The 27,191-nt window shown below is 35.5% G+C and overlaps 1 protein-coding gene across 1 annotated transcript in view; it reads left to right on the top strand.

Annotated features, from left to right (window-relative positions):
• Window positions 1-19,733, top strand: part of GMPS (guanosine monophosphate synthase) — a 62,399-nt gene extending 42,666 nt beyond the window's left edge. Inside the window, exons 8-16 of the mRNA XM_028103123.2 lie at window positions 625-776; window positions 1,257-1,430; window positions 2,874-2,979; window positions 5,313-5,428; window positions 7,921-8,046; window positions 13,187-13,302; window positions 16,757-16,887; window positions 17,855-18,027; window positions 19,611-19,733. Of these exons, the coding sequence (XP_027958924.1) occupies window positions 625-776; window positions 1,257-1,430; window positions 2,874-2,979; window positions 5,313-5,428; window positions 7,921-8,046; window positions 13,187-13,302; window positions 16,757-16,887; window positions 17,855-18,027; window positions 19,611-19,712 (1,196 nt within the window). The 3' untranslated portion in view covers window positions 19,713-19,733. The remainder of the gene's footprint in view (window positions 1-624; window positions 777-1,256; window positions 1,431-2,873; window positions 2,980-5,312; window positions 5,429-7,920; window positions 8,047-13,186; window positions 13,303-16,756; window positions 16,888-17,854; window positions 18,028-19,610) is intronic.
• Window positions 19,734-27,191: the final 7,458 nt, after the last annotated feature.

Here is a 27,191-nt window from a genome sequence, read left to right as displayed (position 1 = left end):
TGATAGGCAGGAGATTGGAGGTGTCTTTTCTGGGGTAATTGACCAGTTTAAGAGAAAGAGCTACAAATTCACTGGTGTCCCCCAGTGAAATAGCCAGCTGTATTTCAGTGAGGTTCACCAGTTGTTCAGCCTTACCACCAAATAGAGATCTTAGTAAGTTTTTAAGTACCTTGCTCTTGAAAAATAAAAGGATAGCCAGTGATTGCTAAATGTATGCTGATAAACATCAGTTTTTCAAGAGACTGTTTAATTCGGTGTGCGGTTCGGAGGACCTTGATCCCTGTATATGAACCCCTACTTTTAGCTCCCTTGGGGCTATGCTTCTTCCTTTGGCTTTTGCTTGTTGTTCTGGTGGGGCACTGAATACAGGAAAGCAATCAGCATAATGTATGATATTATGGCCTTAGATTACTAAATGCCACAGGATTCTCAAAAAAACAAAATTTAGTAAGTTCCTGTGTCTGGACTCTATTAATCATGGTTTATTGGTAGTTCTATAATATGTAGCCGAGGTAAGGGTGATCAAAAGATTGATCTAGGTTTTCTTTCTGTAGTTTGACCCATTATTTATGTTTTTTAAAATCTTCTATTAGTTTTAAAATGTGCTTCTCTTCTCTTCCTCAGTGATAAATGCCGCTCATTCTTTCTACAACGGAACAACAACTCTACCAATATCAGATGAAGATAGAACTCCACGAAAAAGAATTAGCAAAACATTAAATATGACAACAAGTCCTGAAGAGAAAAGAAAAATTATTGGGGATACTTTTGTTAAGGTACCTTTTTAATATCCACAGTGTGTACTATTTTTGATGTGAATTTTAGTATTTGTTTTTCCTCATCCTTATATGAAATAATCAAATTTGCTGACTAATTTTGATTTTTTTTTTTATTAAGAATTTTAGTGTATGTAACTATTATACTGACTGGTTTTTTAAAAACACATATACTTATGTTGCCAGGCTTTTATTTATTTTAAGAATAGGTGTTTCAGTTGATATTAGACTTTTTAGTTCTTTGAGTATTTCAGTGGCTAGTTTTCAGGCTCTTGAATGTTTGCCCATCTTTATGAATCTTTCTAAAGCATATGTTCTTAAAAGAGTTTTCTTTGGGAGTTGGTGTGGATTTTACCTCTTGGTCAGTATTGCAAAAGGATTCTGAGAAATCTTGTTGAAAGTATAAATAAAAAAGACTTTGCTATCTTTTTTTTAAAGATTGATCTCTTTAAAAGGCTGTTTTACTCCTCTTGGTTATAGATTGCCAATGAAGTAATTGGAGAAATGAACCTGAAACCAGAGGAGGTTTTCCTTGCCCAAGGTACTTTACGGCCTGATTTAATTGAAAGTGCATCCCTTGTTGCAAGTGGCAAAGCTGAACTCATCAAAACCCATCACAATGACACAGAGCTTATCAGAAAGTTGAGAGAAGAGGTAAAAGCTTATGAGAACTTTGCCATAAAGCCTTTCTCCCTCCCTCTGTCCCTGAACCATTTTTAATGGGTAGTTCAGTAATGTTAAGTATATTTGCATTGTTGTGACACAGATCTCCATAACTTACTCATCTTGTAAAACTGGAACTTTATATCCCTTGAACAACAGCTACTCTCTTCTCCTTTTCCCCAACCCCTGGTAACCACCATTCTACTTTCTGTCTCCATGAATTTGACTACTTTAGATACCCTATAAAAGTGAAATCATTTGTCTTTTTGTGACTGGCTTATTTCATTTAGCATAGGTCCTCAAGGTTCATCCATGTTGTAACATATGACAGGATTTCCTTCTTAAGGCTAAATAATAATTTATTGTATGTATATACACATTTTGTTTATCCATTTATCTGTTAATGGACATTTGGGTTGCTTCTACTTTTTGGCTGTTGTGAATTGTGCTGCTATGAACATGAGTTGGCAGATATCTCTTGGAGACTCTGCTTTCAGGTTTTTTTTTGTTGTTGTTATATACAAGAAGCAGTATTGCTGGATCATATGGTAGTTTTTGTTTGTTTTGTTTTTGTAAGATTTTAAGTATCTCTACACTCAGCATGGAGCTTGAATTTAAAACTCCAGGATTAAGAGTCGTATGCTCTACTGACTGAGGCAGCCAGGCACCCCATGGTAGTTCTATTTTTAATTTTTAAAAGGGACTTCTTAATGTTTACAAAGCAGTTATATCATATTATAATCCACCAACAATGTTCCACACCTTGCCAATAATTGTTATTTTCTCTCTCTTTCTTTTTTTTTGTAATTCACATTCATTAAGATGGCTACCATCTGTCTTTATTTTAGGCATCTTAGTGCATGTGAAGTGGTATCTCATTGTGCTTTTGATTTGCATTTTCTTAATAAAACTAATGATGTTGAGCATCTTTTCATGTGCTTATTGGCCATTTGTATATCTTCTTAGAAATATCCCAATATTTTGCACATTTTTAATTGGTTTATTTATCTTTTTATTACTGAATTGTAAGTGTTCTTTTTACACTCTAAGTCCTTTATCAAATAGGAGTAAGTTGTTTTTTCATTTCATGGTATCATTTGGAAAACTTTAATTTTGAAACACTAGTATGATGTTTTCTAATTGCCTTGTATTCTAAAGAGAACTAGATCAGAGATGGTGGGTAGGACTGCTCTGCTTTATTTATATTTGAAAGGTTTATGTTTAAAATGTGTTTCAAAGAGAAGTACGAAGATCAGTAAAATACTCATCTAATTCCTTATGAACACATGGCAGAAAATACTTTAAGATATGAAATTTTAAAAAATGTCTTTCACCTTAGATTAAAAAATCAGGAAAGGCCAATAATATGTTATTCTTTATTTTCCATGTCATTTTCATTACTAATTTGTATTAATTGGCTTTTTCCCTCTGCAGGGAAAAGTAATAGAACCTCTGAAAGATTTTCATAAGGATGAAGTAAGAATTTTAGGCAGAGAACTTGGACTTCCAGAAGAGTTAGTTTCCAGGCATCCATTTCCAGGTAAAAAAAAAAAAATAGAATTGAATTGTTCGATTTGTCATTAGACTTTCATGTTGAAGAAAAATCAATTCAGACAATTTTGAAATAACTTTTTATCTTGGAATATGTAACTTTAGAGAAAGGAAAGTGTGGGTAGGGAACAAAATTCTTCTTAATATCTATTGTATATACTTCATTTTCTTACATAATTATTTTCCATTGTATTTATATTTAAATATTACACCACCCCAGTGAGTCTGGCCTATAATGTTGCCATCAGATGAGAAAAACAAGGTATAGAGATATTTTAATAACATTGCCACGCAATTCTTTCTTTCTTTTTTTTTTTTAAAGATTTTATTTATTTATTTTAGAGCCAGCGTGAATGCCAGCAGGGGGAAGGGCAGAGGGATAGGGAGAGAGAATCTTAAGCAGGCTTCACACCCAGTGCAGAGCCCAACATGGGGCTTGATCTGACAACCCTGAGATCATGACCTGAGCTGAAATCGAGTCAGATGCTTAAACTGAGCCACCCAGGTACCCCACATTGCCATACAAGTCTTAGTGTTAGAGCTGCAATTTATATGTTCTTTCTACTATACCATGATGCCTTCCATGGAAGACAAGGTTAAAACGTGGTTCTCTGCAATCCTAATCCTATGGTTGACTACTTATCTGAATGAATTACTTCTTTGCATAGGGCTGTATGTAACGAATTCATGAACAAATAAAAAAATACTCAGTTTAAATAGTCATTTGCTGCTGTCATATAGAAAAATAACTAACTGAAGGTGGTATTTATTTAAAGTTAGGACTGAGAGTCTTAAACTGTTCTTGTTAGAAGTTCTTGAGCTTGGGTAAGTCTTGTACCTCAGTTTCTGGTTCTTTATAGTAGTCATTAGGTGATGAGTCGAGAGAATGGTCTAAGTATAGTAAAAGTTAACAATTCTTAAGTACTAGTATGTGCTAGGCATTCTGCTAAATATTTTACACATACTGTCTTATTTGATCCTCACAATAAAACTACCATTATTCTGCTTTATAGATGAGGAAATTTTGGGAACAGAGCCCTGTTAGCCAAAAGTTAATGCAGATTAGGTCTGGAGCTAGCCCTGACAGTCTCCCCTCAGAACTTGTACTCTTAAATATCATATTGGTCCTATAAGCAGTCTCACAAAGGTATATATAACTCATGTGGTGATTAGCGCTATTTGTATCAATAAACTTCAAATCTGGGAATTCAAGATATTCAGTCTCTAACTTGTGTGTTGGCAAAGGATTGTGTGTGAATGTAATGGAGGGAGTCAAGTGGTCCTGTGTCCTTGGTCATCATTGCGCTAGAGTCACTTGACTTTTAAAAGTCTTTATATATTGGATTTTTTTTTTTATTATGTAAGATTTCTTTGGTAAAAAATATTTTGGTGCTTTTAAAAAAATAAGGCATACTACTTACTTTAAATAAACTGTTTATTCTACAGATGAAGAATGAAACTGAGGAATTAATGGAACATGGCTAAGGTTTTGTCTATAACCAAGTATCTCACAAGATACCTTTTCTGCTTTAGTAAAGAAGCAGAATCCATTTTTTTTTTTTTTTAGATCCATGCATACATACCTTATGTTTTCATCCTTTTAAGTATTTGGTGAAATAGAAATACCAGTTTGCATTTTTAGAATTAAACACTCTGTTGTACTTTTTTTTTTTTTTAAACAGCATATTCTTCTTCCTAAATTAGATTGGTAGTTGAACATGGGTGATGAATAATAAGGTGGTTCATTACACTGTCCTCTTTACTTTTCTATATATTTAAAAATCCCTTTAATAAGTTTAAAAAAGATGGGCACATATATTATGAATTAATATTTATTGGAGAATTTTGTGACACTTAATACATGGGCTCCCAAAACTAGATAGAAATCATTGATGTAAAGAGAACTAAAGCATTCTAAAAAATGGTGAGTTGGATGGGAAACTAATAGTTACATTTGAAATAAAACACTTAAAAAAACTTGAAGTGGAGGGGCTCAGTTGGTTGGGTCTCCCACTCTTGGTTTCATCTCGGGTCATGGTCTCGGGATCGTGGGATCAGCCCCCCAGTTGGGCTCCATTCTTGGCAGGGAGTCTGCCTGGGGTTCTTTCCCTCTACCCCTCCTCGTCTCTCAAATAGATAAATAAATCTTAAAAAAAAATAAGCTTACAATGGTTATGTGTCAGTTACTGAGATCAGTAAAACTGGAAAAAACTTAAAATGACCAACGGATTTTAATTTTTGGAAGGATTTTATATTTGGAAACTGATGTTTTATATTAAATATAAAATTTATATTAAATACCATTGTTATGGTTCTCTTTAGGTCCTGGCCTGGCAATCAGAGTAATATGTGCTGAAGAACCTTACATTTGTAAGGACTTTCCTGAAACCAACAATATTTTGAAAATAGTAGCTGATTTTTCTGCAAGTGTTAAGAAGGTAATAATTTGAGGGGCGCCTGGGTGGCTCAGTTGGTTAAGCGACTGCCTTCGGCTCAGGTCATGATCCCGGAGTCCTGGGATCGAGTCCTGCATCGGGCTCCCGGCTCGGCGGGAAGCCTGCTTCTCCCTCTGGCCTTCTCCCCTCTCATGCTGTTTTTCTCTCTCTCTCTCTCTCTCTCAAATAAATAAATAAATAAATAAATAAATAAATAAATAAAATCTTTAAAAAAGGTAATAATTTACATTGAATTTGTATATTAAAGGAGCTTTAAATAGACATAGCTCATCAGTATAAGGAATTGAATGGATTCTTGTAGTACTCTAGTATCTACAATGAATTTATTAGAATTTCATTTTTTGAAGATTCAGGGTAATTTAACATGTTAAATGACTATACAGAAAATATTCTACAGAGGCTTATAATTGTAGACTTATCTTTTTAGCCTTACAACAGATAAGATACCTTGAATCCTAAAAATTCTAGATATGAAGGGGTGTTTAAAAATATTTTAGGCGTGCCTGGCTGGCTCAGTTGGTAGAGCTTGCGACTCTTTATCTTGGGGTCATGAGTTTGAGCCCCATGTTGGGTGTGGAAATTACTTAAAATCTTTAAAAAGTATATTTTATATGTATTGCAAGAAAGTAAGGGAAAACATTTTTACTCCAAACTAAGGATGGATGTAAAAGTCTAGCAGTCCTTCTGTAGATTTTGTGCCTAAATTTATAATCTTTGTCATCTGAAAAACTTCAAGCTAAGAATTTAAAGTGGACCTTGGTTGGTAGTGCTTCCAGGTGTCAGGCTTAGCAATTTAAATTCTTTCTGGATTGTCTTAAGGCCTTAAAAGATCCCCACATACAGAGTTCCAATAAATATATGTGAACTTAAAATATTGCAAAATATATACAGAAGTAAAGTAACATGAATGAGAGCTAGTGGAAAAAACTGGCACAAGACCCTCAAACATTTCAGATACTGGAGTTAGTGTAAAGTATGTAGAATTAAAAGAAGCAGTTGATAATGAGAATAAGGTATATGGTAAAAGACTATCAAATGACTTGGGCAGCTTTGAAAAAAATTAAGTTCTAGTAATGAAAATAACTGAAATTAAAAACAGCTAAAGAAAGAAGTAATGAACTCAAAAACAGATGTTAAGAAATTATCCAGAAATTGGAACAAAGCATCAAAGAGAAAATATATAGAGAAGAGGTTAAAATAGAATGAAAAGGTCAATTTTAACATATGTCCAGGAGGAGATAATAGACAAAAGTATTTGAATTCGTCCACACTGGTGAAGACACCATACCTCAGATTCAGGAAATGTAACACATCTCATTTAGGATAGTGAAAAAAAAATTGACACCTAGTAGGCATACCTATCAAAACTGCAGACTGCCAAAGACAAAACAGCTACAGAAGAAAGATTGTTTATCCTTTGAAGGAATGACTATTATACTGAAAGCACGGGAAAAACAAGAAGATTTCAGAGTGCCAGGAGAAAATAATTGTGAATAGTGAACAGATGAACTGTCTTCTAAGAACTAGGGCAAATGACATTTTTAGATAAACAATTTATTACCAACAGTCCATTACTTAAGGAACTAAAGGCAGTGGTTCTCAGCCTGGAACAAACATGGGCTGTATAATAAAAATAATCTCTAATTTTTGTTTGTTTAAAAATATTATAACAATATACAACTAAAATAGCATATAAGCCACAGGAAATTGATTGAAGTTAAAGCATTCAAAGATACTTGTATTGTTTGCTAGGGGGACAGAGAGATTGATTCTCTTCTGTTAAGTATCCATGTTAACACTTAGGGGGAACTACTAAAAGAAGAAAAATACAGGGTTTAACTTCAAAACCAGTAGAAGGGAAATAAATGAGCTGGGAGAAATAGTAGAAAAATGTAAGAAAAGACAAAGAAACCTAAAAACTGGGACAAATAGAAACTACTGAATAAAATGGTAGCATGAAATCCAACCATATTATTAACCCACAATTAACTAAAAGGACTAATATCTCCAGTTATGACAGATTGTCAAACTGGATTGAGAAGTAAAATCTAAGTATAGCCTGTTTACCTAAGGATAGAAAGAGTGAAAGTAAAAGAATGGAAGAGCATATACCAGGCAAATACACCAAAAAAAGGAAGTTGGTGGAGATATATTAATTTTAGACAAAAGTGACTTTATGGTAAGAGGTTTTATTATAAGGAAAAGGTTTAACTCATGCGAGGTGTGTCCCTTGCTGCTGACAGGATTGAATCCCCGAAGTATACAGATATAATCTGTGTTTCTTATCTGGATACTCCTCATAGCCCTGGCCCTCAGGAGTGAAATTCTAATGCACTGCATAGCACACACCAGTCAAATATCAAATAGGATCTCTTGCTGTAAACCAGTAAGTGTAGATACATAAGACAGTAATAAATACCAAAAGAATACCTTATTTCTTGAAACCTTAAGAAATGTCTGTTTGCTTTTCTCAGCCACATACACTATTACAAAGAGTCAAAGCTTGTACAACGGAAGAGGATCAGGAGAAGCTGATGCAAATTACAAGTTTGCATTCATTGAATGCCTTCCTGTTGCCAATTAAAACTGTAGGTGTGCAGGTGAGTTGTATGAATTCATTGATCTGTAACGTAACTTTTTGCAGTTTATTCTTTCCACTAATATTGAAATAGGAACGACTTAGGAAAATGAAATAAAGTATATACACCAAATTTGGAAATGTAAAAAGGTGGTACTTTATAGAGTGTTTATGGAGTGAATAAGGTTATAGGAACTAAATATTCAGGCTGAGATTTTGTAGTTTGGGAACATCTGTCATCTCCAACCAAAAGTAAATATTCAAACAATGGTTTGCTGTAGGGTTGACTTGCTTGCTTCTGCCTTGAAGAGCAGGTACCAGGAAGTACTGTCCTTATGTGTGCTTCTTGGTGTGAAAGTGTACTGTGACTTTAGAAGTGTTAAGTGCAAGAAGACCCCCAGATGAACATGTTACACTATTTAAGTCTTGCTCTCAGCTTGTGTATTCCTTAAACCCTGTGCTCTCTGTGTCTTCAACATATTCTTTCTTAGCTGTGATCATGTACAACTAACATTTTTGTATTTATTCTGTTTTTCTAATTGTAAAAGCATGTGAGGATAATATAGTTTTCACTTTTAAAATGTTATTTATAAATAGATTATATTAATTCTCCTTTATATGATCTTCAAGTGAGTTTCTGGGGAAAAGCTTGGGAGGGTACGGAAGAGGAAAGTTTCTATTCTGTTAGGGCTTTTAGTTAAATGGAAACTAGAAAAAGTGTCAGTAATTCAACTCAAAATGGTATGAATGCCAGTTATTGGGCCTTCCTTATGTGTGGGAAGAAATTAACTCTGTTTTAGAGATTATTCATCTGAAACTTAGTATACTTTTTTTCCTAAATACATGAAGTTGAGTCATCAGTTTAAATTCCTCCTTCTCCTCAATCCATGTAGCTCTGTCTGTAAATGAGACAATAAAAATTCATTGTTGTCTTTAAAGTATTTTAGTTCATGGAAATGATAGGTCCAGTTATTTTGAACTTGTTCCCTCTTCCCCCCTTTTTAAAGGCCATATGTGAAAGCTATGTGTATTCTTTTTAAAATCACTATTAAAATAAGCCTTTCTGGAATTGTAGAAATAATTTTCTTTCAGTGGTATTTGGTTATCTTATCATACACAGATTCATTTTGAAATTTATGCTATGATACTTACAGGCAGATATTATCCTACTACATAAAAATAGAAGAACAGGTAAGTTATTTGATTTGTAGAAGTTTTTCCAGTCCTAAGTAGATCTCATACAGAGGACTTCCAACTCTATACTAACTCCTGCTAGGCGGGAAGTTGAATTGAATTAGTTCCACATTCCCCTTCTTAGATAATTATTATAGATAATAATGTTAGATGAATAGGTGTTTGAGGCAATTTGTTAGATGAATGGCTTCTTTAAAAATGAAGCTTATTCAGGCTCCACTACTTTTACCATCAAAGTAAAAGTTTCTTTTGTTGTTAGATATCTTACTTTAGTCTTTTATGCTTTTGAAGGTGAGACCCTTGGAAGCCCAGAAAAAAAATCAAAATTCATGGTTAGTATAGCGATAAAGCTTATTTTCTAAATACCAAAATAAACCATACTTGTAAAAAAAAAATTCAGTACATTTAGGATAATTTTCCCTCTGCCTATTCTCCAGTTGTATGTGTCCTTCCAGAAACATTAATTTTAAAAAGAAAAAAAAGGAATTATGGATGTGTATTGTCATCTTTTTCCTTTAAACTTGATGACATGAATTTCTTATCTTTGCATGCCATTACAAGTAGATTATTCTTAACTACTGCCTTGTAGTCCATATGTGGTTATACCATTGTTTAATCATTTCCCTGCCAGTGGACATTTAAACTATTTCAGCTTTTCACTATTATAGGCATTTCAGCAAGTAATATCTTACTCTTCAAGCAGTTATTCATTCTTCAGGCAGTTATTCATGTTTCTGTAAGATCATGTCCTGAATTAGGAACGTGTACACTTTAAACTTTGACAGATACAATCAAATTAGCATTCATATAGTCTGAATTCTCATATTCTCAGTATAGTGGCTGGTAGGTAGTTAGCTAATGAATCTTTTTAAATTGCTTATTTTAGTTTAACTTTTTTTTTAAAAAAATTTTTAAGCAAATCCCTTGGGTTAAAAAGGACAAAGGAGGGGCGTCTGGTGGAGTAATCGGTTAAGCATCCTACTCTTGGTTTCAGCTCAGGTCATGATCTCTGGGTCATGAGATCGAGCCCTGTGTTGGGCACTGCACTCAACGAAGAGTCTACTTGAGATTCTTTCTCCCTCTGCTCTTCCTGCTTGTGCTCTCTCTCTCTCTCAAATAAATCTTTAAAAAAATAAAAAGGACAAAGGAAAAGGGAATCAATATTATGTTTTATTCATTTATTTTTAAGTTAAATGGATATTTAACTTAAACTTAATGGATATTTCAGTGGTTCATTAATTAATTTTCAGTGGTTCATTTTTAAAGAAATTTATAGTAAATATTTATGAAATTATTTTTATCTCTGACTTAAGAATACTTAAGAATATCCACCTAATAAACATGGGTAGATCTTTTTTCATTTTAATAGTTGTGTGTGTGAGAGTATAATTGACACACAATGTTATGTTATTTTCACATGTACAGCACAGTGAGTCAGCTTCTCTATATGTTAGACTGTGCTTGTCAGCACAGGTGTAGCTGTCATCTGTCACCATATATCCCTATTATAAAACCATTGACTGTATTCCCTGTGTTGTGGCTTTATTCCTGTGACTTAGTTATCTTCTAACTGGAAGCTTATATCTCTCCCCCTTCACCCATTTTGCCCATCCTCCCACCCCCCTTTCCTCTGATAATCATTTTATTCTTGTATTCGTAGGTCTGATTCAGCTGTTTATTTGGTTTTTAGGTTTCATATAAGTGAAATCATACAGTATTTGTCTTTCTCAGTCAGACTTACTTCACTTAGCATGATATCCTCTAGGTCTATCCATGTTTTGCAAATATCCAATGGCAAAAAAAAAAAAAAAAAATCTCATCCTTTTTTATGGCTGCATAATATTCTCTCTGTGTGTACGTGTGTACATATCACATCTTCCTTATCCATTCATCTGTTGGTGGACATACCTTGGTTATTGTAAATAATGCAGTAAACATAGAGGTGCATGTATCTTTTCGACTTAATGTCTTCATTATCATTTTCTTTGGGTATATACCCTTTAGTAGAATTACAGAATTATTGAATCATATGGCATTTCTATTTTTCATTTTTTGAGAAACTATTTTCCACAGTTGCTGTACATTCCCACCAGCAGTACACCAGGGTTCCTTTTTCTCCACATCCTTGCCAACACTTACTACTTCTTGTCTTTTTGATACTAGCCATTCTAACAGGAGTAAGGGGGTATCTCATTGTGGTTTTGATTTGCATTTCCCTGATGAATAGTGATGTTGAGCATCTTTTCATGAGTCTTTTGGCCATCTGTAGGTCTTGTTTGAAAAAATATCTGTTGAGGTCCTCTGTCTGTTTTTTAATTGGAGTGTTTGGGTTTTTGGTGTTTTGTGAGTTCTTCACATATTTTGGATATTAAACCCTTATTGGATATATCATTTGCAGATATCTTCTCCCATTCAGTAGGTTACCTTTTGGTTTTGTCGATGGTTTCCTTCACTGTGCAAAAACTTTATTTCAATGTAGTCCCAATAGTTTATTTTTGCTTTTGTTTCCCTTGCTTCAGACATACCTAGAAAAATGTTTACTATGGCTAATACCAGAGAAATTACTGCCTGTTGTGTTCTCTTCTAGGATTTTTGTGGTTTCAGGTCTCACATTTAGATCTTTAATCCATTTTGAGTTTAGTTTTGTGAATGGTGTTAGAAAGTGGTCCAGTTTTATTCTTTTACATGTAGCTGTCCAGCTTTCCTAGTATCATTAATTGAAAAGACTTTTTCCCCATTGTATATTCTTCCCTCCTTTGTCATAGATTAATTGATCATATAAGTGTGGGTTTATTTCTGGGCTCTCTACTCTGTTCCACTGATCTATGTGTCTGTTTTTGTGCCAGTATCATACTGTTTTGATTACTGTGGCCTTATAGTTTATCTTGAAATCTGGAATTGTAATACCTTAGCTTGGTTGTTCTTTCTCAAGATTGCTTTGGCTATCCGGGGTCTTTTGTGGTTCCATACAGATTTTAGTATTATTTGTTCTAGTTCTCTGAAAAATGCTGGTGGTATTTTGATAAGGATTGCATTGAATGTGTAGATTGCTTTGGGTAGTATGGACATTTTACAATAGTAATTCCTCTTAATCCATGAGCATGGAATGTCTTTCCATTTGTTTATGTCCTCTTCAGTTTCTTTCATCAGCATTTTATAGTTCTCAGAGTTACAGGTCTTTTACTTCTTGGTTAAATTTATCCCTAGGTATGTAATTCTTTCTGGTACAATTGTAAATGGTATTCTTAATTTCTCTTTCTGCTAATTCATTGTAAGTGTATAGAAATGCTACTGATTTCTGGGTATTTTGTATCCTGCAACTTTACTGAATTCATTTATTACTTCTAGTAGTTTTTTGGTGGAGTCCTTAGGATTTCCTGTGTGTAGCATCATGTTGTCTTCAAATAGTGACAGCTTAACTTCTTTACCACTATTGATAGCTCTTATTTTTTTCTTCTCTGATTGCTGTAGTCAGGACTTTCAGTACCATGTTGAATAAAAGTGGCAGGAGTGGACATCCTTGTCTTGTTCCTGCTCTCAGAGGAAAAGCTCTCACTTTTCACCATTGAGCATGATGTTAGCCGTGGGTTTTTCATATATAGCCTTTATTATGTTGAGGTAAAACATGGGCAGGTCTTGTCTGCCAAATTAGGTGTGCTGGCTATATACATTTGGGCAGATACTTGGAATGAAATCCCAGTGGGCCTCTGGCATGTGTTGAATAAAATTTTAAAATTACCATGACACTTTGTGTCTGAACTGATTTAGATAGAATTTAATATGGGATTTTAATTTAGGGTTTATATCATTAGAGAAATATTTGTATATACTTTTATTCAAACATGTTTTTGTTTAAAAAAATCAAAGCAATTGTTAATGGTGTTACCACGCGTGGAATATTTTCCATCCATCTTTTGGCTTCTATAAAACCATTAAAAATTATTGACTGTATTTTTTTTTTTTTTCAGGGTGACTGTCGTTCCTATAGTTATGTGTGTGGCATCTCCAGTAAAGATGAGCCTGACTGGGAATCTCTTATTTTCCTGGCTAGACTTATACCTCGCATGTGTCACAACATTAACAGGTATGTTCTGCAGGGGACAAAGGGTGAGGTGAAATGGAAGGGTGTATTTTTTAAGATCTTCCCACTTTTGAGAGACCAAAAGACTCAAAAGTATACATACAGGCATGCACAGAGGTCACAGTTGAGCAGAAACTTAATAATACCTTGTGTTTTGTTCCTTCCTCACAGTGCCGTCATCTGCTTATTAAAAAACTTTTTGCTCTTGTTTAAACAAAAAATAGGAAGGATTTTTTTTATTAAGTATTAAATATTAAAGGCACTTTTAAAACCTGTCTTCCAAATTAGGAGCTTATGCTAGCTGTTGGTTTTATGGTAATATGTTTTCTTCCAGGATTTCTTCTACTGGAAGGAATATGTATGGGTTATATAATTACCAATAGAGACTTGGTTAATTTAGTAATAATCCCAGGGGAAGTCACAGAAAAGAAATAGGCATATGCCAGATATCATTAAAATAACTACATGTGGAATTTATTTTGAATTTATTTTTTTCAGATCCAGTTTTTCTTTCGCTTGCATGGTAATTTCTAATGTTGGATATATCAACAACTGATTTATAATCTATGTGTAATGGTCCATTGCAGTGTCCCATAGAGAGTTCAAAAAAATCTCCTACCAGATCGGTGATTAGATGTTCTAGTTTCACCATTGTCTACTCTTTTTTCATTTTCTTCATGAGTATTAAGCAGTTAACAACCAAAAAGAGTTACTTAAGTGGTTTCAGTTTACTCAAGTTTGCTGTAGGAATTAGGAACCTACCTATTGGTGTTCACCCAGGAGGGTGTGTATAGTTCTAGAACTGCCTGTTGGTATGTCCTTTGAGACAAGGAGTCAGGGAAGCCAGTGTTTTATTGGTGGGAACATGCCCACTAAAAGGCTAATATTATTACGGTGATGAATCTAAGGCCTGCAGATAGAGAAGCACCATCAGCATACTGAAAAGAGTGAATTATTAATAAATAATGGTAAATTTGTAATTGCCTATTTTGAATGGAGATAATTGCCTTGGTTAAAATAATGGTTCATTATCTATCTTCTAGAGAATGCTAAATGTCGAAATAAACTTTTTAGGTCATACAGAACATTCCCTTTCCCTAAGTTTGACTCAACTGCTTCTGTTTTTCATTTCACAACATTATTACAGTTTCATTTCCCTCTCTATTTTTCTTTTGCCACAGGTCCCTCACCCTTGTTTAAACTTTCTCTGTCCTTTTATATGCTGGTTTCTCTGCCTGTTTTCTTTTTCCCTCATTTGCTCCTCCCTCCTTTCCCGAATATCCCTCCCCCCTGCAAAAAAATAAAGTCTAACAACCAACAAACAAAAAATAGATTTTTAAAATACGAACCTAGCAAGCCTTTAAGAGTTTCGGTGAATTTTAGATTTCTTTGCCAGGGTCTGTTTTGGGAATTGGAATTTAAACAACTAAAACATTTTTTTCTATTTTTGCCAAATTTTTTCTTAATTTGCATTGTGGAATCTTTGTATAGAGAGTATCTATTCCAGTTTTACTGTCCTATACAATGTGAAAGACTACTTATTCCTGTACATTCTAGGAACACTCTTATTTGTAAGAAATAAGACAAAAAGAGCGAGTTCATGGCATTCTTTTTCCTAGTTGATTTTTCCTTGAAGGATCATCTATGAACTCTATGGACTGTATTTAGTAGAAGTGTGGTATTTGATACATGGGACAAAAACTTGCTATATAGTATGTTTGGGAGGAGGCAGTGAATTGGTGGTAGTGTGGTTTTGATCTGATGCTGTTTTCTTCTGTATGTTTTTATTCCAAGTACATATTAAGAAAAAGGAAAAAAAGCATTATTAAACTTCACCATGGAAGTTGCCAAGAGAGATGTATTTTCTTTGGTTAAGACATATAGGGCTAGGGAAAGGGGACAGTTGTGTGCTGGTTGGAGTCCAAGTCGGGAGAGCTAGGATGCATTCATGTCTATATCCTGACTGCCCCTTGTTTTCTGGGTGAAGGTTGTGGAACAGGTCCTCCCAACCAGTGGTAGGATTCATCTTGAGTTGTAATTATCTGATCCTAATTTCCTCAAGCTGTGTTCTTTTATTAAAGTTACTTTTATTAACGCCTGCAGTGCATCTTCCTATCCTTCAAACGGATGTTTACTTAAAGAAGTAGTGAGTTATTCCTTTTAGGAGCAAATAGTAGCATATCAAGTTCTATTTTGGTAACATTTTTAATAATGGGGAAATGAGAATCTTTGAGATCAGTGTTTTGCAAAGTGAAAAAGAATTTAGTCAAATAAGTTTAGGAAATGCACTGTAGCCTTATCTTGGAGGTTTCTAGTGCATATTAGCATATAGTTTCTGAAGTTCTGGCATAAAACAACCTATTTATTTGTTCAACTCAGTGTTTCCCCAGGCTTATGTATATTTACTTCTTAGGGGTACTATAACAAATTACCACAAACCAGGAGGCTTCAAACAAATTTATTCTCTCACAGTTCTAGAGGCTAGAAGTCTGAAGTCAGGGTGTTAGCAGGGCCATGCCCTCTATGGCATAAGGCTCTGGGGGAGGATCCTTCCTTGACTCTTCCTGGTTTCTGGCGTTTACTGGCAATCGTTGGCTTGTGGCAGTGTAACTCCAGTCTCTGTTGCCATCTTCACATGGCCCTCTCTATTTTGTCTGTTTCCACATTTTCCTCTTCTTAGAAGAGGAAAACACCTTCAAAAATTTTTGCCTACCCTGATCCATTATGACCTTATCTTAACTACATCTGCAAAGACCCTATTTTCACCTATAGATTCCAGATGGACATGAAGTTTGGGGGATATGCATCAATCCAGTACATCATATGAAAAGAGGATTGTGATAATCCCATATATTTTTGTATACTCTGAGATACTATTTTGCCAAAGAATACACTTTCAAGAAGGTACATAGAACATAGACCCTTCTATAATCTTATATCCCGGGGCACCTGGGTGGCTTAGTCAGTTAAGTGTCTGACTCTCGATTTTGGTTCAGGTCATTATCTCAGGGTTGTGAGATCAAGTTCTGTGTTAGACTTTTCACTGGGTGTGGAGCCTGCTTAAGATTCTCTCCCTCTGCTCCCCTCCCCCACATGTGCATGCACTCTCTCTCTTTCAAAAAGAAAGTATATAATCTTTTTTTTTTAAGATTTTATTTGAGTATGAGTGGGGGGAGGGGCAGAGGGAGAAGTAGAGGGACAAGCAGACTCCCCACTGAGCATGGAGCCTGATGCAGGGCTCGATCCCAAGACTCTGAGATCATAACCTGAGCCAAAGTCATATGCCAGAGCCACTCAGTCACCCCTATATATACAATCTTATATCCAGTCTTACCCATGTGGTGATTTGAAGTGGGTGAGAGAGGGGCCTCAGAATTAATGGAAAGAATGATAGTCTATGTTCCTTGCTTCTTCTACTAAATTGTCATTTCTCTATAATTTTCACCTCCCCTTCTAGAGTTGTCTATATATTTGGCCCACCAGTTAAAGAACCTCCTACAGATGTTACTCCCACTTTCTTGACAACAGGGGTGCTCAGTACTTTACGCCAAGCTGACTTTGAGGCCCATAACATTCTCAGGGAGTCTGGTAAGTTGTTCATTTTATTACTACATGCTCTAACTAGAATTTTGAAATGTGGCATTATGATTGCTAGTTAGGAGGATGCAAGTTTGAATTTTTAGATGCCTTTATTTTTATTATTCATTTATTATTTATTTTTATTCATTTATTATTCATTCATTATTTATTTATTCAGTTCTATGATACTGCCTGCCATACAAAATTTTTCACCTTTATGGTCATTTGTGGATGTGTACATAGAAGCAAAAATTTGAGTTGCCTGACTCCCATTGTTCCCAGCTGAGGTTATACAAGTTGATATTCTTTTTGTTCACTCTTAAATGTCCTTTTTGTAGTCTATTTAGTAGCATGTTTTTTGCATTTCTGTGCTTATTTCTGATTTTACTGTTTGAAATGTCCCCCAGTCATAGTGCTGAGGTGCTGTCTGGGTTTCTGAGCACAGGAAGACTGTCATGTGCCTTATGGAGAAAATATGTGGGTTAGATAAGCTTTATTTATATATGAATTATAGTGCTGTTGCCTATAATAGTGTTGTTGCCTATAATTCATTGTTAATGAATACAGAATAAAAAAGGTGTCCTTAAACAGAAACATACATAAAACAAGGTTACGTATTGATTGATTGATGAAAATGTTGTGACCAGAGGCTTGCAAGAATCTCTCTATTTCTTGTAGGGACAGTGGTTTACAATTTGCTAATTCAGTGTTTACAGTATAGACCATAACTACCTTGAGTAACAAGAATGGGCTTATATATATACTGCATCACTGCAATCATCAAATTCTACTGTTTGTATTTGTGGTTGAGTTTACTTATAGATATGACAGTAGTTGAAAACAATGCATGGTGATGGTCTTAACTGGTATGTTTATGTATGTGATTTTAGATGTTATCTGGGATGATTTAATGGAACTGGGTTAGAGTGCTTTTTCCATGACGTGGTCATTTGTTCTACGTGTTTACTTTTTCTAGGGTATGCTGGGAAAATTAGCCAGATGCCAGTGATTTTGACACCATTGCATTTTGATCGGGACCCACTTCAGAAGCAGCCTTCATGCCAGAGATCTGTGGTTATTCGAACCTTTATTACTAGTGATTTCATGACTGGTATACCTGCAACACCTGGCAATGAAATCCCTGTAGAGGTAACTTATATGTTTTTTTCATGTACATTTTTAATATCTCCTACATTTTATAATATGGTGACTGGACTAGGCTATGACAAAATTGATATTTCTGGGGTTGGTTTTCTGTTTGTAAGATTGGCTTTTTTATTTTTTAGAGATTTATTAGCATGCGTGTGCACGGGATGGGGGGCAGAGGGAGGGACAGAGGGCCAGACTCCCCACTGAGCATAGAGCCTGAAAGGGGTGTGTGTGGGGGGCTGCTCAAGACAGGGCTTCATCCCACGACCCTGAGATCCTGACCTGAGCCAAAATCCAGAGTCAGACACTTAACATAGTGAGACACCCAGGCACCCCTCGGCTTTTATTATTTTTTTTAATCTCCACATAATTGATTAAATAAAGCACTGGGTGTTATACTCAACTAATGAACCATTGAACATTATATTAAAAACTAATGATGTACTGTAACTTGGCTAATTGAATTTAAATTAAAAAAATAATAAAAAAAATTTATTATACCCCTCCAGATGTCTGATTACTATGTGGAGTAACCACCTCTAATCTACAATTCTATCTAATCTTGCCAACCTCTCCTTTATAAATAGTATTTTCCAAGTAAAGGAGAAAACCCTGGTAGTGAAGAAGAGTTTATCAGAAATACGGATGAGATTTGATACCATGATGGCTAGACACCCATGAATTGCTTAATGCTCTGCCTACTACCAACTATTTTTTTTTTAAGATTTTATTTATTTGAGAACAGAGTGAGAGAGAGCATGAGCAGGGGGGAGGGGCAAAGGGAGAGGGAGAAGCAGGCTCTCCACCGAGCGGGTAGCCCAATGTAGGGCTCCATCTCCAGGGCCCTGGGATCATGACCCAAGACGAAGACAGATGCTTAACGATTGAGCCATGCAGGCGCTCTGACTACCAACTATTTTTGATCACCATCTCCTTCCTGTTCTCTCTCCCCTGGAGTGTTCCAGAGCAGCTATTTGCATAGTAGCAAATGAAATCAAAGTGAGACTTTATTGCAGAGGTGGACCTCTGCTCTGTACTCTAATGCAAGGCTCTGGTTATAGCTAGATAGCTAGGTTGGGGATTGTGGCTTAGAGTTTGTTTCCTCTTAGGCTCAAATTTGTGAAATCTCTGTCCATTCAAGTGACCAGGCCTTATTCTCCTCTTGTACACTTGGTAGTGGTTGTTATTACAGTGCATTATGTGCCACTGTGCTGGCCATGGACTTGTATGTTTTAGCCACAGAATATATTTGAAGCCTTGGCTTTTAATACATAGTATCACATGCTTGGATGTCACAGCAATTTCAAATTGCTGTAAATGTTTCTAAACACTTGTTAGGACAAACATAATTTGCAGACTGGCAACTGTTTGCAGACTATGCTTTGAGTAGTACTGAGTTAATTCACTTAAATCTATAGAAGGAAATTAGGTTCACTACATAAAATTAATCCGAGACCATACTATATACATAGAAGAGAATAATAAAAGTAGATCACATTTTAATTGTAAATGCAAGCCTTCTAGGTATGTTGGACATGCGCTGGATCGTGGCTCTTCTATTTATGATCTTTGTTTTATAACAGGTGGTGTTAAAGATGGTCACTGAGATTAAGAAGATTCCTGGTATTTCTCGAATTATGTATGATTTAACATCAAAGCCCCCAGGAACTACCGAGTGGGAGTAATAAACTTCTTGTTCTATTAAAGTATTGTGTTCAGTTTAAATTGATTAGAAACCATTCCCAGTATTGACATGCGGTACTGTGAAAAGAGTTACTGGAGCGGCTGCATCACATCTGAGTTCTCTACAGCAAAAATCTACGGCCTAAGAGCTGAGTCGGGGATCACTAAAAGGGACTGAAGCATTTGTACGGGTATAATCAAAGCACCATTGCCTACACTCAGATTGGCACTGCTTTTGCCTTTGCCTCACTTGTTCTTTATGTATAAACTCACTGTTGCTATTAATGTCTCCGTCAATGAAGATGTATGAAGGTGGGTGAATTTGGGGGTAGTAATAGGCTTCTCTCCCCTTGCCAGTTTCTAAGAGCTGTTAGAAAACACCCGTTATTTACCAGTGTGACTTAGTATGTATGTCTTTCAGAGAATCTGAATTTACTTATAAGTAACCTTACTCCTCCAAAGGTGGGGGTGAGGGATGAACATACCAGATAAGGTGTAGGTGGGCTGTTCCAGCCCTTTTGCAGGACACTGGGGCTATCAAATGTAAGCTCCCTTAAGATGGAAAACACCAGGAATTTGTTGAAGTACTTTAGAATTTTATGACATCACAGCCATGGGAGAAAGAAGCTACGAATGGTCTTGGTTTAAAATGTTTTCAAATCCTGTTCCACATAGATGCCATGGTGTTCACTGTCAGCCTGTTCATTAGTGAGGAGCTTTATCCCCCCACCACCCACCCATGTTGCCAACTCCCATAGCCTTGTGAGGAAGTTTCTGTTCTCTTTCCCGGAAGAGGCTGTCTCTGGTGTAGCATAAAGTCAGAGTTTTGATCTCGTTTGGTCAGAGGGCCAGCTCTGAGACCACAGAAACCATTACACACGCCCACGGCTTAGACTATCTAGTAAAGAGTTGTAAAATGAACTCTTAGATGTAATCTGTAGGCAGATTTATTACCCACTGTTCAGAAGACTGTGACCAGTCTTAGTCCATGCAAGATAATGCCACACCTTGTAATCCTCTATCATCTGTAAGATTCAAGAACTTGTATAGGACTCCTTGCCGTTGCCACTGGTGTCTACCAAATCCTTTATAACATTCGTATAAGCACTATAAAAATAGTACTGGACTTAAATTCTATAATCATTTCTCAATATTTTAGCTTGTTACTATTTAAGAACATTAATGAGTTTTTCCTTTTTTTTAATTGAGGTGTAATTGACCTATAGTAGATTAGTTTCTGGTGTCATGTTTTTCTCATGCCTCTTATGCATGTTTTTCTCATGGCTTCTCATGCCTTTCTCAGGTTGCTGCCTCTTATTTTCAAGATCCTTTGTATTAATCAAGTACAAAATTTTGTTTGGGATTCAGTATTAGGTAAATGGTAAAATCATGCAAGGCAGAAGTCTACTTTTTGTTCTGGCTGGCCCAGAGGACAAAAAAACTGTATTGTCAGACCAGCAAGGGAAGAGCTTCTCTCTGTTGTAACGGATATCTGTACCCGAAACAAAGGAGTGTTTGACTTCTACAGAACTTGAAAGGTTCATTTTCTGTCCTGATGATGAGGTATTCATACTAGCCTTTTGGAAAGAGGATGTGTAAGTGATCTGGCTGTAACAGGTTTGGAGTCATGTTATCTTAGAGCTGGAATAGATAACCTCTAAAAGGCTTACAAATATTTACATTTATGTGAAAAAATTCCTCTTCTAGCAGAAGTTTTCGAGCAAATAGGAAACTAGGAAGAATATACAGTGAGAGTGTTTTCTTTCTCTGTATGTTCTATGGAACACTGCTCCACCGAGCTGATCCTTGTCAAAAGGGTTAGATGGTCATGGAAGTTGGGAAAGTGCTGTTCGCTTGTCCTTCTATCTTGGAAGGTCATGGTGTACATTATATTCAAAGCTCTGAGAAATTTTGATGTGAGAAACAGTTGTTAAACTTTCTTAACCTGAGGTTTTCCTGATCTTTGTCTGCTAAACTCTTTTTATAATCCTTAATACTGGAAAAAATGGTCTCTCCAAAACACATCCTGACATGATACAGTAAAAAAGTTAATTTTTTTGGAATTTAGAAATTCCCTAATATTTTGAAACCCCCTTCCTTTGCAAAGCACTTTTTGCTTTGTGTCGTACAGTATTACTCTGTATCTTCACAGTATGTCATCCAAGCAGCTGAGAAAAGTTAAGATTATAGTCCATTTTACATTAAGGAAACAAGCTCAGCTTAGTAATGGTTACCTAATGAAATTCAGAATGAAATATGATCCTTGGGAAATTATGGCTGCATTCCCATCAAATTAAATATATTTTGTTCCTTCATACCATACTGATTAGGAGTAAGTAGGCAGGTCAAAGCATCATTTATTCCCCAAATTGGCAGACACAAAGATTTTCAAGTACCCAGTTTCACCTTAATGGTGCTATTTTAATCATCAGATGTTTTAGAAATAACATGGCCTGGCATAATTTCTGAAGGTCGGTCTATAGATGTATCTGGGAGATGGATTACACTGTTTTTCCATCTTTTGCTGCCCCTTCATCCTGAGGTAGCTGCCTGCATGTAGCCAAACAGGCATCATAAAAGTTTTTTTCTCACTGTTTGGGCTTATCTCCTGATATTTTACTGTATAAATGAATCAAATCCCTCAAGAATGAGGGCATTCAGAGTAGGTAGGTGGGACTGTCCATCTTCAATGCTTTTGTCCTGATGTTAAACAGCTGTGTGAACGATTAAGTAATTTGTTTCTTTATCTGTAAGATGAGACAGTTGGGTTAAATTTACATCAAATTTAGCCATAAATTTTTCATAAATAACAAGGAAAAGCATAGCAGGAGACAGAATGGAGAAATGGAGGTGTTTTTTTTTTTTTAAGTTCTTTTAACATTAGATATGACGTTACCCCAGTCAAAGGTAAACATCAAAATACATTGTAAAGTCAAATATTAATTACCTTGTTTTTTGAAGCTGTAATATAGATCCGCAAAATTTGACTAGTTGAGAATCTTCTGTTGTGACCATGACACTTGGAAAATATCCATTAATAGAATGAAAAGTCTCCCATAATCAGTTATCTGTAGGTAATTGTTGGCAGGACTGGAGCTATTTTCTGTTTCTCTCTTTTGAAGAGGTAATGCTCTAAGGCCTTTAAAGACAAGGCTTAACAGGAAGTTCTCCTTGTATAGTTGACCCATCAGGGATAAATGTATTTCTAAAGTGTAAATCATCTCCTTACTTAAAATAAGAGAGTAGTTTCTGTCATGCCCAATGTTATACCCCTCTTTCTTTTTATTATTCCTCTCCACTGCTCTCCATAGCTGCCTCCTCTCTCCTACTGTTTCCTGAATTTTCACTGGAATGTGGTAAGGATACACCTTAGCTATTACCTCAATGGGTATTCCTTTCATTGGCCCAAATTCAGAAAGTAATAGGGAACTGAATATAAGCTGGATCTCTCTACCTTTGGAAAGTAACACCCCCTCCCTTGCTCTTACTGAGGAAGTTTAGCTGTGCAGGTGATAGAGGGAACCAGGGTATCCGTTTTTTCTTTTTTTCAACCACTGCAGGGCTTTGGCAGTAGTAATGGTGGTGTCCTGGGCTCTTATATTCCTGACCATTTCATTTAATGACAAGTGAGATTTGGAATCCCTCCCCCCCAAGAGTGCCAAAATGCCAGCTCTCAAACTTAGTCTTCTATATTGAAGAGGCCCAGGTATTCTACCCAACTCTGACCTTTTGTCAGTGGTTCTCAACCCTGGATGCTTATTATTACTACCTGAGGAATTAAGTCTGTATAATGTCTAGACCCCACAATCAAGTCAATTAAATTAGAATCTTGGCAGATTCCAGTTATTGATAGTTTTAAATCTCTCCACTCCAAAGAAATATTACTGAGGAATATACCTGGCCTATCTAGCTATGGCTTAAAATCTTAGTCATGAGAGAAATGATAAGAGAAGGCCACAATAATGTCTTGCTGAAGACATCATAGCTAAATTACTTCAGAACTAGGGATCAGACTGGAATTGATCCTCTCTATACTGTATGGTAGGTCAGACACTCTGCGGGCCTGTTTTGTCCACAGCTGATGTAAATGTTACTCTTGGTGAGGTCCGTGCAACAACTACCTAGGCGTCTCTCAGCCTCTCCTTACTCCTTTTGCTTGTCACAGAAAAGAAACCCACCCCTATGCTGTAGCCACCTCTCTGAATTTGTAGCTAGATCATGAAACACACTGAGCTCTTCTTACTGCACCAACTGAGAAGTCCTTCTGGAGCTGTGTCATTTGGATATAATTTGTCAGCTGGAGAGTACCTACCTGTAACCTACATTCCCAGAATGAGAATTTTTTGAACAGCCCCGTTTTAAGTGACCTACCCATTAGTGTCTTTGTTCACTGGTGGACCCATGGCATCTTTTGACCTTGGTAAGGGCTCCTTGAGTAGCAAAATTGTGAGACTTCGGGGAGAGTTTGGTTCTTTCTTGGGTATACGAAGTTCAGTAGCTCTGAAACCTTCTAAGTTGTCCACAAAGCCTGAACCTTAAGTAATCCAAGTGGAGTAATGCCTTTGGAGAATACAGATATTTAAGGTAAGTAATTTTCTGTCTTTGATCCTACTGTGACATTATTACAACCTTATGGTATTAAATGAAGAAGTGAATGTAACCTCCTTTTGAACAGATTTTTTTATAAAGAAGTATTTTGTTAACTGGAATAAGTAGTATGGTTGTGAAATCACTATGTAATTGTTTATGGTATACTGATAAATCTTGTATGTTGTGGTAATGGCATAAAATAGCTTTGCCAAATGAATATGAAATGACTTTAATGCCTTTTGTTTTCAATATACTTCATAAAGGAAAAATGATGACTTTCATAACTTGTCCTTAAACTTCAGTGTTTATGAGAAAGTCAGTGAAGGAAGAGCAAAGAGGACAGACATTACCAGAGTACGGGAAATAAGAAATTGCATATACTGTCAGACGTTTTTGGATAATAAATTTAATCTATTTCTCTTCTATATAAGGAAGGGTGTCAGGGTTTTGCCCAGAGTGTAACAGTGGATATGGTAGAAACAAAATACTGGGTAGCTTTTTAAGTGAATAGCTAGAAGGGTGTGTGAATGTGTTTCCAAAATTAAAGTCCTATACACATGCACACTTATTTGACTTCTTGCATATTTATTTATATTTAACTCTGTCCTCAATTTCTTAAAACATATATTACCTTTATTAATTTGATACAAAAGTTGGATCCTGTTTGTTGTTTGGAAGTATAAGAGTTGATCAAACCCATCAAAGTAAATGTATTAAGTCACTAATATGATGATGAGAGGAAATAACCATGTTTAGGAACTGAACTCAGTAATTACTTTCAGGTAGCTGCATTCCTGGGGTATGATTTCTTATAGATCAGTGACCTGGTCTGACCTGCTATTTGAGAAAACTGTATTTTGAAGATTCAACTGTAAAGGTTTTGCTGTTTTAACATGGCCCAAAACAAAAATATTACTGACTTTTTATCTTGAACTCTCAAAGATCTGCCATTCTACATCTTTTTTTAAAAAAATATCAAAATTATCTCATCATAGCTAACCTTTCTTTTTTTTGGTAGATTGCTAGTGAATTATTCTGAGTTATAGACATTAGATTCTAAGAAACACAGCTAAAAATCTCACTTTAACCTTACTGTTGTCCAAATAATGTGTCAAATTTTAATTAAATCCTTTTTTCACATTTTAGAATGCTATTCCATTTATAATTGCATATTACTGTTTTTTTAGATAATACCTAACCTGCCCACACATTTTTTTTTTAATTAACACCATAGAGAAAACGCTATTTTAAAAATTCCTACTAAATGTGGCAACATTAAAGAGTGGAGAACATGAGGGCCTTTTGTCAAGGTGCCTTTACCTAATTGCATTAGGATGATTGATACTTGTTCTTAACAAGAAAAAAGTTTCAACAGACTAAAAAATATTTAAGTGCAAGAAAATTCCATCTGATTCTTTTCAAAAGCAACTTCTATTACAGTGTGGGTGATGAGGATGTAATGAGTTCAACGTGTTTATAGTGCTTATTATAGTTTTGAGGGAATAATACATATCATGACCATTTTGTGTTAAATAATCTGCTTAAAAATTTTCAAGCAACTCAGAAGTGAAATAGTACAGCTGGCACACTTTACATCTTACTACTCGGATTCAAGAATTAAAATGGTGCCTTTCCTTAATGACTGAATAAATCATAGAGCACATAGTTGAAATTACCCCAAAGTTGATAATAAGTACCCAGAGATTTTTAAGTAAATGCAGTATCTTGGAATATTTAAAAATAATTTAATGTTTATGTTGTGGTCTTAGCCTGTTTTCAGATTTTTGCTTGAAGAGAAATTTAAGGATATGCCATTGAATAGGAAATAGTTTGAAAGATCTTTTTACCTTTTTTTTTTTTTTTTTCTTTTCTGGTCAGCCTCTTAAAGCACCTGATGTGAATTTAGTGTGGAGTTTTTCAGACTTTCTCCTTTCACAGTTCCATTTAATGTTATCTTGGTCTAGAGTTGCTATAAAAAAATATCTAATAGTCCCATTTTTTTTAAGTGATGGTAATGTTCAAACAACTTAAATATTTATGCCCTAACAACATAGTAGCCACTTGAAAAAATATCCTTTGAAAGAATATATTTCATTCTTAAATAGCTGGAGGTGGTTACTAATGGGATGCATGCATCTGTTGGGGGCTGTGCATCGTACTGAACTTTGGCATACATTGAACACTGCCATCTTCATTTTCTGTTCCATGCTGATGCTTATGCAGTACTTTTTATCACAGCAGCCACTGAAAACTCAGCTTTGCAAAGACATGACGTCATTGGAAGAAATGGAGCATGATGCTGTGTTGAAACCGACCTGCCACAAGCTAGTAGCTCATTTTGTGTATATGTGAGTTTGCTTTGGTGGCCTCAGTGAACAGTTTGAGAACCACTGTGTCTGAGTATTTTTATTTTATTTTTTTTCCCCTTCTCAACTTCAAAGGATACATTTAAAATACACTTGTATCCTTAAAGTTGATTGTCTTTCTTAGTTTTGATGTTAAGAGTTGGAATATTTTGCAAAAAGATATTTTAAAATCTCAACATCTTTTTATGAGTGGAGAAGATTTGGCACATGTTACATAACGTACACATGCGTAGAACCTGCCTAGATCCAAGTTTGATGTATACTTACTTTGGAGCTTGCTTTGTCTGGTAACAGTTGTTACTATAAAGACTTCCTGTACTTTTTAAGTTGAGGATATATACCCTTCATACTGTAGAAGTGAATATTTTATTTTATTTTTATTTAAAGATTTTATTTATTTGACAGACACAGCAAGAGAGTGAGCACAAGCAGGGGGAGTGGGAGAGAGAGAAGCAGGCTTCCTGCGGAGCAGGGAGCCTGATGCGGGGCTCGATACCAGGACTCTGGGATCATGACCTGAGCCGA

This window comes from Eumetopias jubatus, unplaced genomic scaffold, assembly GCF_037043125.1.
Source record: "Eumetopias jubatus isolate StellerSeaLion01/CBP00866 unplaced genomic scaffold, mEumJub1_p1.0 scaffold_1, whole genome shotgun sequence".
Taxonomy (NCBI): domain Eukaryota; kingdom Metazoa; phylum Chordata; class Mammalia; order Carnivora; family Otariidae; genus Eumetopias; species Eumetopias jubatus.
The sequence above is the reverse complement of the archived record's forward strand: the minus strand, read 5'-3'. Positions and strand labels throughout refer to the sequence as shown.